General features: G+C 40.2%; 1 protein-coding gene across 2 annotated transcripts in view; it reads left to right on the top strand.

Moving 5' to 3' along the window:
* shtn1 (shootin 1) overlaps positions 1-17,592 on the top strand; it is a 48,290-nt gene that overhangs the window by 3,857 nt on the left and 26,841 nt on the right. The window contains exons 2-4 of one of the 2 annotated variants that reach the window (XM_021609890.2): positions 2,187-2,239; positions 3,241-3,301; positions 8,063-8,157. In XM_021609890.2, the coding sequence (XP_021465565.1) occupies positions 2,187-2,239; positions 3,241-3,301; positions 8,063-8,157 (209 nt within the window). The remainder of the gene's footprint in view (positions 1-2,186; positions 2,240-3,240; positions 3,302-8,062; positions 8,158-17,592) is intronic. The other variant, XM_021609902.2, reaches the window with a different exon arrangement.

Raw genomic sequence — 17,592 nt, 5'->3', positions numbered from 1 at the left:
GTAATAGAGTCTGAGCTTTGAAGGAATACGCAGATTTAAAGAGGAGTCCGTAATTTGCTTTCTAACAATCATGATCTTTTCCTCAAAGAAGTTCATGAATTTATTACTGCTGAAGTGAAAGCCATCCTCACTTGGGGAATGCTGCTTTTTAGTTAGCTTTGCGACAGTATCAAAAATACATTTCGGATTGTTCTTATTTTCCTCAATTAAGTTGGAAAAATAGGATGATCGAGCAGCAGTAAGGGCTCTTCGATACTGCACGGTACTGTCTTTCCAAGCTAGTCAGATGACTTCCAGTTTGGTGTGGCCCCATTTCCGTTCCAATTTTCTGGAAGCTTGCTTCAGAGCTCGGGTATTTTCTGTATACCAGGGAGCTAATTTCTTATGAGAAATGTTTTTAGTTTATAAAAGGCCAATCTAAAATGAGCAGTTTTATCACACAATGCCACAGATGTCTCAAGTTTTAAGGGAGCGTGCAATTGGCATGCTGACTGAATGTGTGAATTTATCAACCATAAACCGCCTCCAACGTCGTTTTAGAGAATTTGGCAGTACGACCAATCAGCCTCACAACCACAGACCGACCACATGTAATCACGCCAGCCCAGGACCTCCACATCTGGCTTCTTCACCTGCAGGATTGTGTGAGACCAGCCACCCGGATAGGTGATGAAACTTTGCACAACCGAAAGATTTCTGCACAGACTGTCAGAAACCGTCTCAGGGAAGCTCATCTGTGTGCTCGTTGTCCTCAACCGAGGTCTTGACCTGACTGCAGTTCGGCGTCGTAACCGACTTCACTGGCATGCTGGAGAAGTGTGCTTTTCACGGATGAATCACAGTTGCAACTGTACCGGGCAGATGGCAATATGGCGTTATGTGGGTGAGCAGTTTGCTGATGTCAACGTGCCTCGTGATGTGGCTCGTGATGGTGGGGTTATGGTATGGGTAGGCGTAAGCTACGGACAACAAACACAATTGCATTTTATCGATGGCAATTTGAATTCACAGAGATACCGTGACGAGATCCTGAGGCCCATTGTCATGCCATTCAATCGCTGCCATCACCTCATGTTTCATTATGATAATGCACAGCCACATGTCACAAGGATCTGTTCCCTGGAAGCTGAACATGTCCCAGTTCTTCCGTGGCCTGCATACTCACCAGACATGTCGCCCATTGAGCATGTTTGGGATGCTATGGATCAACGTGTATGACATTGTGTTCCAATTCCTGCCAATATCCAGTAACTTCGCACAGCCATTAAAGAGAAGTGGGGCATCATTCCACAGGCCACAATCAACAGCCTGTTCATCTCTATACGAAGGAGATGTGCCTTGCTGCATAAGGCAAATTGTGGTCACACCAGATACTGACTGGTTTTCTGATCCACATCCCTTATTTAGAGATATCTGTGACCAACATATGCCTATCTGTATTCCCAGTCATGTGATATCCATATATTAGGGCCTCATTTATTTGAATTGACTGATTTTCTCATGAACTTTAACTCAGGAAAATCTTAGAAATTGTTGCATGTTGCATTTATATTTTTGTTCAGTGTAAGTCAGTTATCCTCAACTGTAGTAGTTAATGTACAGTAGTAGACTTATCATACCACTGTGTAGGAATCTATTATTGTTATGCCTCCTGAGAATGAAACATAATGGACCAAGGGAGAGCTTCAACATCAAATGATGATTAAAATAATGCGTGTTTTGTTGATGTTTTCGATCTCCTTTCACAGTGGCTATACATTCCAACATCCAGTTCTTTGTAAAGATCCAGGCATTCATAGATGCAGCTTTATGGAGCGAACTATACATAAGCCTGCCCAGACCTTGTAAAAAAGCTTGCTCATGAGGCACTGATGATCTTGGCAAACAGCTGGGTGTGGAACAACCTTTATTCCATGTCTTTCTATATTGATAAACATTATTTTGTGTGGTTTTAATCTAAACTAACTCAAGTATATGTAGCAGAGCATTGAGATAATTGTTAAGGTTTGTGTGAGTAATAGTCATGTTTCACTTAGCATGTGAGGCAGTCATTGGGTTGGAATTAATAGATATGTTTCCACATGGTTGTTCTGTTTTAAGAAACCCAATAAGAGTTCAAGTATGTTTCCTCTTATGGGATGATGAACAGTTGAAGATGACTGACTGGAATCCTTTGATCCCTACAGCTGTCCATGAGTATGAGGGTCTTCAGAGGGAGCACGAGAGAGCCACCATGGAGGTCAGTGTTGTATAAGGCTTGTTATAACTGTTCAGTTAATGTGTATAGGTATCCATGCAACAGGTCTTGGGGAGGTGTACGTAATTTCAACTGTGTTTGCACTTAATGATTGATAGTGATTAATGATGAAAGAAAATTAAGGTTTGCTTATTTTTTTAAATGATTGTACGTGTGAAAGAGAGACTGTGTGTGTGTGTGAGAGAGAGCGAGAGAGAGATGCTTTATTGTGGTGCTATAGCAGGGCTTAGAATCATGGCAGATATGGAGCTGGAAAACCTGGAGGCAAATTCAATCAGTGCCATTTCCCTACAATTCTCCAGATAGTGGTTATTTTAGCATGACAGACAAAACAAATTAACAAAAACTGCCCTGTACATATTATAATACTCAGGACTCTTTAAACTAGCCAGTACTTTCACTGCAATGCTTTCAAGAGAGAAAAGAGCTCATTAATTGCATTATATCAGATTTACATGCTGTTGTGATAAACGTTCAATCTTTTGTATTTTTATTATATTGTATTTTTATTTACCTTTATTTAACTAGGCAAGTCAGTTAAGAACAAATTCTTATTTACAATGACGGCCTAGGAACAGTGGGTTAACTGCCTGTTCAGGGGCAGAACGACAGATTTGTACCTTGTCAGCTCGGGGGTTTGAACTTGCAACCTTCCGGTTACTAGTCCAACGCTCTAACCACTAGGCTACCCTGCCTCGGAGATATCAATATAGTCTGAATTTTGGAGGATTTTGCTTTCATCATTTCACTTTCAGCTATGTGGTGGTGGTTTATATAGCACTTGTTAAGGTTCACATAAGGTTCATATTGGGAAGCCTTTTCACAGAGTCCATCATCTTCATGACCTCAACTGTTCTCCCACAGAAATGTCGTTCTCAGATTGAGTTCAAGTGGAGTATGATCTTGCAAAGACTGGCTCAATGAAGGTAGGACACCAATGTAAATAAATAAAATTGATCTCTTTTGTGCTTTGGTCATATCAGTGTCAACGGATGGAGGCAGAGAGAGACGAGGCAATCAAAAGGCTTGAAGAGTTTCAAAAAGGTGAGAACATTTAAAAAAAATGTTTTAGTCAAATCCATCTTTCGTCAAAGATGATTGATCTAATATTGATCTGATATTCTTACATATAAGGTTGCTATTGTTTTCCTCCTGGTAACATATGCATAATTGGAAACAAGTCAGGGATTGTACAGAAGGAACTGTAAACACCTACAGTTCTGTTATGTAATGTTTACCATAGCATTCTTTTCATGCTATCAACCACACTATCTCTGCTGCAGTGACCTTTGAACCCTGGACTCACTATGAACAATGTGTGTTTGTCATTTACCTTGGGTAAAAAACACACCCTTTAGGCGGTAACACGGCTTTGTTTACTCTTTTGCTTGCCACTTCTGTCAATGCAAATTGATTAACCTTTAGTTATATCAGAGAAACGTACATGATTTTCTTTTGTAAATTCAGTATGCAAAATGACATTTAAAGCGTCTTCTCTGCTTCTTCTCCACTATTACTGTTTCCTTCCACACATAGAAATGCATTGTATTTCAAGCAGGGAATTTTTTTCTTAAAACCAAAATGCTTCACACAAACCACTCAAGCCAGTAATTTGATCTCTGGAATTTTAGAAGGTATAAATATGTTAGAGATGGTTGAAATAGTTGTTCTTTGTAATCACGTCAGTCGAGGGATTTTCATCTGAATAAATGTGGCTTCTGCTCATACATCTAGTATTTCTCCAGCCAAAAAACACATATATTGTTTGACTTCCAATTTAATAGAGGCTGCCTTGCTATGCCAAGCAGCTGCATATTAGGACCTATTACGTGATTTCATAGCTCTGAGAAAATTGCTCCTATTCACAAAGAAACGACGGGACGAAGAGGGAGAGAAAAAAAGCCCCCAACACACAATCACGTCTTTTCAATTGACGATGGCAAGGTTGATGACAACATGACCATTGTGTTATAATGATAAGACCACAAAGGCATCTGCCCCCTCATCAAGGCTTCAGTACGGCTGCAGATACAATTTAATTCACTGCTCTGTCTGCTCGCTGATACCATTATACCGCACGTCAGCACAGGGGTAATCACTGTCTTCCCCGACAGGAGGGAAAAAGAGGAGAGAAAAAGATGGAACGATGATGGTGAGGCCGAAACGTACAATTAAGACTGCCAATTCTGACGTGTCAGAACCCCAGTTGCCCCGCACTTGTACACTTTCCACTTCCAGGCCTGTTTATTTACCATGCCTACCAGTAATTACAATTAACGTGTAATTTATTTCAAGGCGTCCTTTGCTGGTGTTGAGTGTGTTGGGCATTATGGAGTCTGTGAAAGAGCGGAGCCACAGAGATGCTGGGATGAAACTGTCAGCTAAGTGCTATTGAATGACTTATGTGGAGAGGGTGCAGGAGGAACTTTGATATCGCAGGCACAGACGTTCATCAGGTTTCAATTAGGTGTCATTGGGAAGGGATAGGCCTGTGTTAACGGCATTAATTCCTATTTTTCCCCTTCGACCACAATGTTTAATTAGTTAAGTGGCAGTAAGCCTGTTCTCTTTTATTGGGGTTTGTGATTACGCCTGCAAATGAAGTCAACGTTTAGAGCATTAAGTGTGTCTCTGAAAGTTTTTTTTTTTTGGCTAAAGGGAGCTTTTATACTTCACAGTTTAACAAGTCTTACATCAGGGGCTAGAAAATGGTCGCAACATTTTAATATTTTATCCTACAGTCAATCTCATGCCCTTTTGAGTTTCCATCAGCAATTTCCATCAATTAACACTAACTAACCACTCTGGTGAAATGATCCATTATGGTTCTATAATCATTTGCCATGTCTGACCATGAACACACAATGACATTAATTAAATTGTAATAAAATGCACCCATTGTTGCAGGGAGGTTGTTTTCTTTGACCTTCCTATAGTGGTTTTACATAGTCTCAAATGTGTTTTCATAGTTCCACTGATGTTATGATTTTTCTGGAAAGTAGAATCAATAAGACCTCAGTGGCATTAGTAATATTAGTTAACTTCTTTTTAAATTGAAAAGAGAATATATGTGGTTTATGGCAAATGTCTGACACAAAAGAAACCACAAACATACATACACTACCGTTCAAAAGTTTGGGGTCACTTAGAAATGTCCTTGTTTTTGAAAGAAAATCATTTTTTTTGTCCATTAAAATAACATCAAATTGATCAGAAATACAGTGTAGACATTGTTCATGTTGTAAATGACTATTGTAGCTGGAAATGGCAGATTTTTTTATGGAATATCTCCATAGGTGTACCGAGGCCCATTATCAGCAACCATCACTCCTGTGTTCCAATGGCACATTGTGTTAGCTAATCCAAAAGGGTTTTGTAATTGATCTTTAGAAAACCCTTTTGCAATTATGTTAGCACAGCTGAAAACTGTTCTGATTAAAGAAGCAATAAAACGGGTACTCTTTAGACTAGTTGAGTATCTGGAGCATCAGCATTTGTGGGTTCAATTACAGGCTCAAAATGTCCTGAAACAAATAACTTTCTTCTGAAACTCGTCAGTCTATTCTTGATCTGAGACATGAAGGTTATTCCATGTGAGAAATTGCCAAGAAACTGCAGATCTCGTACACCGCTGTGTAGTACTCCCTTCACAGAACAGTGCAAACTGTCTAACCAGAATAGAAAGAGGAGTGTGAGGGCCTAGTGCACAACTGAGCAAGAGGACAATACATTAGAGTGTCTAGTTTGAGAAACAGACACCTTACAAGTCCTCAAATGGGAGCTTCATTAAATAGTACCCGCAAAACAACAGTCTCAACGTCAACAGTGAAGAGGCGACTCCGGGATGCTGGTCTTCTAGGCAGAGTTCCTCTGTCCAGTGTCTGTGTTCTTTTGCCCATCTTAATCTTTTCTTTTAATTAACCAGTCTGAGATATGTCTTTTTCTTTGCAACTCTGCCTAGAAGGCCAGCATCCCGGAGTCGCCTCTTCACTGTTGACGTTGAGACTGGTGTTTTGCGGGTACTATCAGCCGTTTCCAGCAACAATAGTAATTTACAACATTTAAACATGTTAACAATGTCTACACTGTGTTTCTGATCCATTTGATGTTATTTTATTGGACAAAAAAATGTGCTTTTCTTTCAAAAACAAGGACATTTCTAAGTCAACCCAAACTTTTGAACAGTAGTGTATATTTTCAAGTGTTGTGACCTTGTGTTGACATGAGTATATTTCTTAGTAAATGTAGAAAAAGTATCAGATTCCACAGTAAGTGGGTCAACAGAAATGCTCATTTTTATCTTGCTTAGCTTGTTTTGTAAAAAGCGTATAAGAAGTGCACAATCCCCTAGTCGTCTCATCCTTGAGGTGTAACCTTACCTCTAACCTTGGATGTAAAAGCTAATTGTAAAAGCAAAAAAATATTTCCAACCAAAGACATGTAAAAAAAATCTTTATGATATTCAAGACTGAAACATAAAACAACAAAGACATGAGCTCCAGTAGAGTTCCACAGTATGAGGTCAATCTTGGTTCCAATCTTTTTTCCACCATTCATTTTACCCATAGGGTTTTTTCAAACACTTAAAATAAGGGCTGTGTTTTGTGTAGGTTTACCCTGGCATGACGTTTAGATAACCGTGTAAATCTCTCTAGGAGAAGGTGACTTTCATAAATATATTCACCTGTATTTACCTCCCAAAACTGAACTGTGAATTAGCTGCTAATGTGGCTATCATAAAGAACTACAAATACCATGATGATCTGGACGAGACTGCCGAATCGAGGCAAAGGTAAGAATCTCTGAATTCTAATGTTAGCTAAATGTAGAAATAAAAAAAATGGAAACATTTATTTAAATGGACAATTCTGTAAACTGTCATGTGTAAGTTTTAAATTGACACAATACCTGCTAGCAAAGGTGTCAGCAAGAGATGACATGCAGGAGCTTGCAGGGATTTTTAGCTTTGCATGATATCTACTTTAAAATGCTAATTAGCTTTTTCGAATCTGGGTGTAAATAGAACCAAATATATTGGTAATCTTGTCCGAGAGAGATTTACACGGTTATCAAAATGTCACGCCAGGGTAAGCTTGCACGAAATACAGAACTTATTTGAAGTGTTTTTAAAATCCCATATGGGAAAAATGATTGGAAACATTTCCCTGTTTGACCGCTAGGTTTTATGGGTATTATGACACCGCCACAGTGGGGTTCTATAAGGTGAACCTTAGAATCAGACCACATGGCAAACATGTTGGGGCAGCAGGGTAGCCTAGTGGTTAGAGCGTTGGACTAGTAACCAAGAAGTTGCAAGTTCAAATCCCCCAGCTGACAAGGTACAAATCTGTCGTTCTGCCCCTGAACCGACAGTTAACCCACTAGGCCGTCATTGAAAATAAGAATTTGTTCTTAACTGACTTGCCTGGTAAAATAAATAAAAAATTGCCCACAAGAAATCTAGTGTAGGCTTGAAGTGTTGGGCTCCTGAGTGGCACAGCTGTCTAAGGCACTGCATCACTACAGACCCTGGTTTGAATCAAGGCTATATCACAATCCCATAGAGTTCCATAGGGTGGTGCACAATGTGGCCGGGGTAGGCCATCATTGTAAATAAGAGTTGTTCTTAACTGACTTGCCTAGTTAAATAAAGATTCAATAAAATAAAAAAATTAACTCTGCTATTGATAAAAATAGACTTAGACCCCGAATCAATCAATTGCAGATAAAGAAAAAAAAGTACTGCACAATGTTTATGCTGGATTGGAGCTGTTCAACAGTGTTGTTTCTGTCACTCTCCTATAGTGTCCCACATGGTCATTGAAGAGGTCAACTGCATTCAGGATAACCTGGACATAGAGAGGACATGCAGACAGAGTGTGGAAGCCCTGGCCTCCAAGGTGGGTCAGCCTAACGAGCAATGAAGGACTTTGTATGCTCCCAATTCTTCCCTTGAAACAAATATTGCACCTAATTTCTCTGTAGACACCATCATTCTTGGTGCAAAAAACTTTACTAACATTTTCTGTACAAAAATTGGTCCTGTAATCCAGTGTACAGTTATTTTGTGAAATGCTTGCCAAATGTCTAGGTCTGATTCAGAGTGGGCAGAGTGATTTCTCAGCCCGCTGAAGCTGGACTCATCACTCTAATCATTACCCACACAATTCTTTGGACAGAAGCCCTCTGCTTCCACCTGGCAGGGGTGGGGGAGAGCTTCTGTACAATACCTCTTACTCCCATCAATCCAGTCCCAGCCAGTCATGGTTGGCCACATGCAGCTGTGCTTTCTACACATATGGATGTTTTTGCTATAACGTTTATCTCTTCTTTAAAAAAAATGATGTGCTGGGGAGAACTCTGATGGTGCTCTTTCAATAAGGATTATTTGATGTTATTACAGTTGCTATTGGGCATCTATATGGCCATCTATGTATTTGCATATTTTGTCATGTTTGAAATGCTATTCGATTACAGTTTTTATTTTATTGCTTTGGTGCAATTTTCACAAGTACAGTATGTGGTACATTTTCACAACTCTTACTACAAACTCTACGCACATTTTCAATTGACTAAGTACAACACACAAACTCATACAGTCACTTTTTCACCCAACTTAATCAGTGTTTCATCTAGAAATAATAATGTTTCACATTGCAATGCATGTTCATATAAAGTAATTGCCTTTCACAATGCAATGCCCACATTACTTTTGATATAATGATCTTGTCTTAATGGATGATCACTTAAACGTTTGGTAAACCTGTAGATTTGCCATGTAAACTGGTTTGTCTACTACAGATTTTGAGAACTACATAATAAAAATGTATATCTATAAATTAGAAACATAAAAAGTATGATACACTACATTACCAAAAGTATGTGGACACCTGCTTCTGTCACTCTCCTATAGTGTCCCACATGGTCATTGAAGAGGTCAACTTCAGCGTGTAGCGTTGTAATATCATGAAATTGGGGAGAAAAAGGGGGTAAAATTACACAAAAACAAATAAAAAAATAAATACAAAAATAGTCACTGTGCTCTTCAGTAAGGTCATTCTACTGCCAATTTGTGTCTATGGAGATTACATGGCTGTGTGCTCAATTTATACACCTGTTAGCAACAGGTGTATACATTTGAAGGTATTTTTTATTTTTTAAATGTTTTATTTCACCTTTATTTAACTAGGTAGACTAGTTGAGAACAAGTTCTCATTTGCAACTGCGACCTGGCCAAGATAAAGCAAAGCAGTGCGACACAAACAACAACACAGAGTTACACATGGAATAAACAACCGTACAGTCAATAACACAATAGAACAAAAAATTAAGTCTATATACAGTATGTGCAAATGGCGTGAGGAGGTAAGGCAATAAATAGGCCATAGTAGCAAGTAATTACAATTTTACAATGATGATGTGCAAGTAGAGTACTGGTGTGCAAAAGAGCAGAAAAGTTAATAAAAACAATGTGGGGAGGAGGTAGGTAGATTGGATGGGCTATTTACAGATGGGCTATGTACAGCTGCAGCGATCGGTTAGCTGCTCAGATAGCTGATGTTTAAAGTTAGTGAGGGAAATATAAGTCTCCAGCTTCAGCAATTTTTGCAATTCCAGTCATTGGCAGCAGAGAACGGGTAGGAAAGGCGGCCAAAGGAGGATGGGAATGACCAGTGAGATATATCTGCTGGAGCGCGTGCTACGGGTGGGTGTCGTTATCGTGACCAGTGAGCTGAGATAAGGCGGAGCATTACCTAGGAAAGGCTTATAGATGACCTGGAGCCAGTGGGTCTGGCAACGAATATGTAGCAAGGGCCAGCCAATTAGAGCATACAGGTTGCAGTGGTGGGTGGCATATGGGGCTTTGGTGACAAAACGGATGGCACTGTGATATATTGCATCCAGTTTGTTGAGTAGAGTGTTGGAGGCTATTTTGTAAATGACATCGCCAAAGTCGAGGATCAGTAGAAGTTTCAGTTTTACTAGGGTATGTTTGGTGGCGTGAGTGAAGGAGGCTTTGTTGCGGAATAGAAAGCCGATTCTAGATTTAATTTTAGATTGGAGATGTTCAATCTGAGTCTGGAAGGAGAGTTTACAGTCTAGCCAGACACCTAGGTATTTATAGTTGTCCACATATACTAAGTCAGAACCGTCCAGAGTAGTGATGCTAGTCGGGCGGGCGGGTGCGGGCAGGGAACGGTTGAAAAGCATGCATTTAGTTATTCTAGCGCTTAAGAGCAGTTGGAGGCCACGGATGGAGTGTTGTATGGCATTGAAACTCGTTTGGAGGTTTGTTAACACAGTGTCCAAAGAAGGGCAGATGTATACAGAATGGTGTCGTCTGCGTAGAGGTGGATCAGGGAATCACCCGCAACAAGAGCAACATCGTTGATATATACAGAGAAAAGAGTCAACCCGAGATTTGAACCCTGTGGTACCCCCATAGTGATTGCCAGAGGTCCGGACAACAGGCCCTCTGATTTGACACATTGAACACTGTCTGAGAAGTAGTTGGTGAACCAGGCGAGACAGTCATTTGAGAAACCAAGGCTGTTGAGTCTGCCGATAAGAATACAGTGATTGACAGAGTCGAAAACCTTGGCTGCACAGTACAATCTTTTATCGATGGCGGTTATCGATGGCTGAGGTGCACCCGTGACCAGCACGGTGACCAGATTGCACAGCGGAGACGGTACGGTGGAAATTCCAAATAGTCAGTGATCTGTTTATTAACTTAGGTTTCGAAGACTTTAGAAAGGCAGGGCAGGATGAATATAGGTCTATAACAGAGTGTCACCCCCTTTGAAGAGGGGGATGACCGCGGCAGCTTGCCAATCTTTAGAGATCTCGGAGGATACGAAAGAGAGGTTGAACAGAGGGGTAATTTTAGAAAGAGAGGGTCCAGATTGTCTAGCCCAGCTGATTTGTACTGGTCCATGTTTTGCAGCTCTTTCAGAACATCTGCTATCTGGATTTGGGTGAAGGAGAAGCTGGGGATCCTTGGGCAAGTAGCTGCGGGGGGTGCGGTGCTGATGGCCGGGGTAGCCAGGAGGAAAGCATGGCCAGCCGTAGAGAAATGCTTATTGAAATGCTCGATTATCGTGGATTTATCGGTGGTGACAGTGTTACCTAGCCTCAGTGCAGTGGGCAGCTAGGAGGAGGTGCTCTTGTTCTCCATGGACTTTACAGTGTCCCAAAACTTTATGGAGTTAGAGCTACAGGATGCAAATTTCTGTTTGAAAAAGCTTACCTTTGCTTTCCTGATTGACTGCGTGCATTGGTTCCTGACTTCCCTGAACAGTTGCATATCGCGGGGACTATTCGATGCTATTGCAGTCCGCCACAGGATGTTTTTGCGCTGGTCGAGAGCAGTCCGGTCTGGAGGGAACCAAGGGCTATATCTGTTCTTAGTTCTACATTTTTTGAAAGGGGCATGCCTATGTAAGATGATGAGGAAATTACTTTTAAAGAACGACCAGGCATCCTCGACTGATGGGATGAGGTCAATATCCTTCCAGGATACCCAGGCCAGGTCAATTAGAAAGGCCTGCTCGCAGAAGTGTTTTAGGGAGCGTTTGACAGTGATGAGGGGTGTTCATTTGACCGTGGACCCATAGCGGATGCAGGCAATGAGGTAGTCATCGCTGAGATCCTGATTGAAAACAGCAGAGGTGTATTTGGAGGGCAAGTTGGTCAGGATAATATCTATGAGGGTGCCCATGTTTACAGATTTTGGGTTGTACCTGGTTGGGTTCCTTGATAATTTGTGTGAGATTGAGGGTATCTAGCTTAGATTGTAGAACTGCCGGGGTGTTAAGCATATCCCAGTTTAGGTCACCTAACAGAATGAACTCTGAAGATAGATGAGGGGCAATCAATTCGCATACAGTGTCCAGGGCACAGCTGGGAGCTGAGGGGGGTCTATAACAGGCAGCAACAGTGAGAGACTTATTTCTGGAGAGATTCATTTTTTAAATTAGAAGCTCGAACTTTGGGCATAGACCTGGAAAGTATGACAGAACTTTGCAAGCTATCTCTGTAGTAGATTGCAACTCCTCCCCCTTTGGCAGTTCTATCTTGACGGAAAATGTTGTAGTTGGGGATGGAAATCTCAGAATTTTTGGTGTCCTTCCTAAGCCAGGATTCAGACATCAAGGTTGGCGGAGTGTGCTAAAGCAGTGAGTAAACACACTTAGGGAGGATGCTTCTGATGTTAACATGCATGAAACCAAAGCTTTTTCGGTTGCAGAAGTCAACAAATGAGAGTGCCTGGGGACATGCAGGGCATGGGTTAACCTCCACATCACCCGAGGAACAGAGGAGGAGTAGGATGAGGGTACGGCTAAAGCCTATCAAAACTGGTCATCGAGTGCGTTGGGGACAGAGAATAAATGGAGCAGATTTCTGGGCATGGTAGAATAGATCCAGGGCATAATGTACAGGGTATGGTGGGGTGTGGGTACAGTGGAGGTAAACCCAGGCATTTTGTGACGGTAAGAGAGGTTGCATCTCTGGACGTACTAGTTATGCTGGGTGAGATCACCGCATGTCTGGGAGATGGGACAAAGGAGGTATCTGAGGCATATTGAGTGGGACAAGGGGGACTAGTACATACTGTACATACTTTTGTACGCTACATACTTTTGTACTGTACATTCGGAAAGTATTCAGACCCATTTACTTTTTCCGCATTTTGTTAAATTACAGCCTTATTCTAAAATTGATTTAATTGGCTGCAATTTCTGAGGCTGGTAACTAATGAACTTATCCTCTGCAGCAGAGATAAGTCTGAGTCTACCTTTCCTGTGGCTGTCCTCATGAGAGCCAGTTTCATCATAGTTCTTGATGGTTTTTGAGACTGCACTTGAAGAAACTTTCAATGTTCTTGACATTTTCCAGATTGACTGACCTTCATGTCTTAAAATAACGATGTACTGTCATTTCTCTTTTCTTATTTGAGCTGTTCTTGCCATAATATGGACTTGTTTTTTTTACCAAATAGGGCTATCTTCTGTATATCACCCTACCTTGTCACAACACAACTGATTTTTTAAAACGCATTAAGAAGGAAAATAATTCCACACCAGTTAATTGAAGTGCATTCCAGGTGAGTACCTCATGAAGCTTGGTAGAGAGATTGCAAAGAGTGTGCAAAGCTCTCATCAAGGCAAAGGGTGGAATCTCAAATATAAAATATAAAACACTTTTTTGGTTACTACATGATTCCATATGTGTTATTTCAAAGTTTTGATGTAGAAAATAGTAAAAATAAAGAAAAACCTTTGAATGAGTAGGTGTGTCCAAACTTTTGACTAGTACTGTAAATATTCACACAATACAGGTTAGAATCACCTTCGGCAATAATTACAGAGGTGAGTCTTTCTGGGTAATTCTCTTAAGAGGCTTGCACACCTGGATTGTACAATATTTTCCCATTATTCTTTTCAAAATTCTTCAGGCTCAGTCAAATTGGTTGTTGCTCATTGCTAGACAACCGTTTTCAAGTCTTGTCATAGATTTTTAATCTGATTTGTGTCAAAACTGTAACTCGGCTACTCAGGAACATTCACTGTCCTCTTGGTAAGCAACTCCAGTGTAGATTTGGCCTTGTGTTTTAGGTTATTGTCCTGCTGAAAGGACATCTCTCAGTGTCTGGTAGAAAGCAGAATGAACCAGGTTTTCCTCTAGGATTTTGCCTGTGCTTAGCTCCATTCTATGTATTTATTTTTATCCTGAAAAACTGCCCAGTCCTTAATGATTACAAGCATACCCAAAGCATGATACATTCATAACTATGCTTGAAAATATGGAGAGGGGTACTAAATTGAAATTTTAGTCATTTAGCAGTGCAATTATTTCAATCCAGACCTATGTCAGGCTTGAATTCGCAATTGCAGAAGGTTTTTCCCCAGGTGCATGAACAATGAGGATATTTACTGCGATTTCAATGAGAACCTATGGCCAAATGCTCAAGGCATGCTTGATGCAAACTAGTGCCTGCTAAACATTGTTAAACATGATCACACTTTTGATCACACATGGGATGGAAATGATGGTAACTTGATTTTCATTCAATTTTAATAGGTAGTGCAAATGTATTCCCTAATGTGAAAAAAAGTGTAATATACTGTAATTTACAGTACTCATAATTTACATTCAAAGGGCAATTTTGAAAAATGTATCTTAAATATTTTGCTATTGGTTTTTGCTGGTTGTTAAAATAACTAAATTGAGAAGATATCAATATGTTGTGTTTTGGTGATAAAACTTATATTTTGGATCAATGATTGTGTAGTGAAAGATGTCTACAAACAAAATTAATTCACAATGAAAGATTACAATTTAAGACTTGGTGCACTGCAAGTGTTACCAGTTTGGAGTTTTGTACTAAAAGTTTTGAAAATTCACCACATGTGTGAAAATAGTAAAGAATGTAGAACACATGGTACAAATGAATTGTTGTTGACAACAACCACTTGGAAATATTGTACTGTTGTCCAGGGAAAAAGGTGTAAATGTCAAATGATGGGGTTTCCCTTTTTCTTGTATTTGCGCATTACTTTCATGAAGTAACTAGAGCACATTGTAAAACCTTTCCCTCTAAATGTACAGCATTATACTGATAGTATAGTTGCCAGCTAAATACTGTAATTTTGCTTCACACAGGGATGCTGTAACATGTTTTACAGTAAGAAACACAGTGCTGTATTATACAATAGAGCATTATACTGTAAATGAATGAGCCTACTGTAATCATTACACCAACACAGCTGTATTATATAATTACAGTAATTTGCTGGCAACTCCTCTGCCAGTATAATGCTGTAAATTTACAGTGCCTTGCAAAAGTATTCATCCCCTTTGATGTTTTTCCTATTTTGTTGCATTTCAACCTGTAAGTTAAATTGATTTTTATTTGGATTTCCTGTAATGGACATACACAAAATAGTCGAAATTGGTGAAGTGAAATGAAAAACAATAACTTCTTTCAAAAAAATTAAAAAAAATATTTACGGAAAAGTGATGCATGCATATGTATTCACCCCCTTTACTTTGAAGCCCCTAAATAAGATCTGGTGCAACCAATTACCTTCAGAAGTCACGTAATTAGTTAGATTGCACACAGGTGGTCTTTATTTAAGTGTCACATGATCTTAATATATATGCACATGTTCTGAAAGGCCCCAGAGTCTGCAACACCACTAAGCAAGTGGCACAATGAAGACCACGGTGCTCTCCAAACAGGTCAGGGACAAAGTTATGGAGAAGTACAAATCATGGTTGGGTTACAAAAACTTTGAACATCCCACGAAGCACCATTAAATCCATTATTAAAAAATGGAAAGAATATGGCACCACAACAAACCTACCAAGAGACGGCCGCCCACCAAAACTCACGGACCAGGCAAGGAGGGCATTAATCAGAGAGGCAACAAAAGAGACCAAAGATAACCCTGAAGGAGCTGCAAAGCTTCACAGCGGAGATTGGAGTATCGGTCCATAGGAACACATTAAGCCGTACACTCCACAGAGCTGGGCTTTACGGAAGTATGGCCAGAAAAATACATGCTTAAAGAAAAAAAGAAGCAAACACGTTTGGTGTTCTCGAAAAGGCATGTAGGAGACTCCCCAAACATATGGAAGAAGGTACTCTGGTCAGATGCGACTAAAATTGAGCTTTTTTACCATCAAGGAAAAGCTATGTCTGGCGCAAACCCAACATCTCTCATTACTCCGAGAACACCATCCCCACAGTGAAGCATAGTGGTGGCAGCATCATGCTGTGGGGATGTTTGAAGGAATGATGGATGGCGCAAAATACAGAGAAATTATTGAGGGAAGCCTGTTTCAGTCTTCCAGAGATTTGAAACTGGGATGGGGGTTCACCTTCCAGCAGGGCAAAAACCCTAAGTATAATGCTAAAGCAACACTCAAGTGGTTTAAGGGGAAACATTTAAATGTCTTGGAATGGCCTAGTCAAAGCCCAGACCTCAATCCAATTGAGAATCTGTGGTATGACTTAAAGATTGCTCTACACCAGCGGAACCCATCCAACATGAAGGAGCTGGAGCAGTTTTGCCTTGAAGAATGGGCAAAATCCCAGTGGCTAGATGTGCTAAGCTTATACCCCAAGAGACTTGCAGCTGTAATTGCTGCAAAAGGTGGCTCTACAAAGTATTGAGTTTGCGGGGGTGAATGGTTATGCACGCTCAAGTTTTCAGGTTTTTTGTCTTATTTCTTCTTTGTTTCACAATAAACAATATTTTGCATCTTCAAAATGGTAGGCATGTTGTGTAAATCAAATGATACAAACCCCCCCCAAAATCAATTTTAATTCCAGGTTGTAAGGCAAAAAAAATGGAAAAATGCCAATGGGGCTGAATACTTTCGCAAGCCACTGTAACTCATATGAAATCATGTAGTAACCAAAAAATTGTTAAACAAATCAAAATATATTTTGTATTTGAGATTATTAAAATAGCCACACTTTGCCTTGATGACAGCTTTGGCATTCTCTCAACCAGCTTCAAGAGTTAGTCACCCGGAATGCATTTCAAAAAACAGGTGTGCCTTCTTAAAAGTTCATTTGTGGAATTTCTTTCCTTAATGCATTTGAGCCAATCATTTGTGACAAGGTAGGGGTGGTATTCAGAAGAAAGCCCTATTTTGTAAAATACTGAGTCCATATTATGGCAAGAACAGCTCAAATAAGCAAAGAGAAATGGCAGTCCAGGCAATCTCTGCCGAGCCAATCAATTGTGTTGTGACAAGGTAGGGGCGGTATACAGAAGATAGCCCTATTTCGTAAAAAATTGTGCTAAACAAAGAGAAATGACAGTCCATCATTACTTTAAGACATGAAGGTCAGTCAATACGTAACATTTCAAGAACTTTGAAAGTTTCTTCAAGTGCATTCGCAAAAACCATCAACGCTATGATGAAACTGGCTCTCATGAGGACCACCACAGGAATGGAAGACCCAGAGTTACCTCTGCTGCAGAGGATACATTCATTAGAGTTACCAGCCTCAGAAATTGCAGACCAAATAAATGCTTCACAGAGTTCAAGTTACAGACACATCTCAACATCAACTGTTCAGAGGAGAGGAATTTCTGCAAAGAAACCACTAATATAGGACACCAATAAGAAGAAGAGACTTGCTTGGGCCAAGAAACACGAGCAATGGACATTAGACTGGTGGAAATTTGTCCTTTGTTCTGGAGTCCAAATCTGAGATTTTTGGTTCCAACCGCTGTATCTTTGTGAGATGCGGTGTGGGTGAATGGATGATCTCCTCATGTGTATTTCCCACCGTAAGGCATGGAGGAGGTGTT

Source organism: Oncorhynchus mykiss, chromosome 1 (genome assembly GCF_013265735.2).
Source record: "Oncorhynchus mykiss isolate Arlee chromosome 1, USDA_OmykA_1.1, whole genome shotgun sequence".
NCBI classification, from domain to species: Eukaryota; Metazoa; Chordata; class Actinopteri; order Salmoniformes; family Salmonidae; genus Oncorhynchus; species Oncorhynchus mykiss.
The sequence above is the reverse complement of the archived record's forward strand: the minus strand, read 5'-3'. Positions and strand labels throughout refer to the sequence as shown.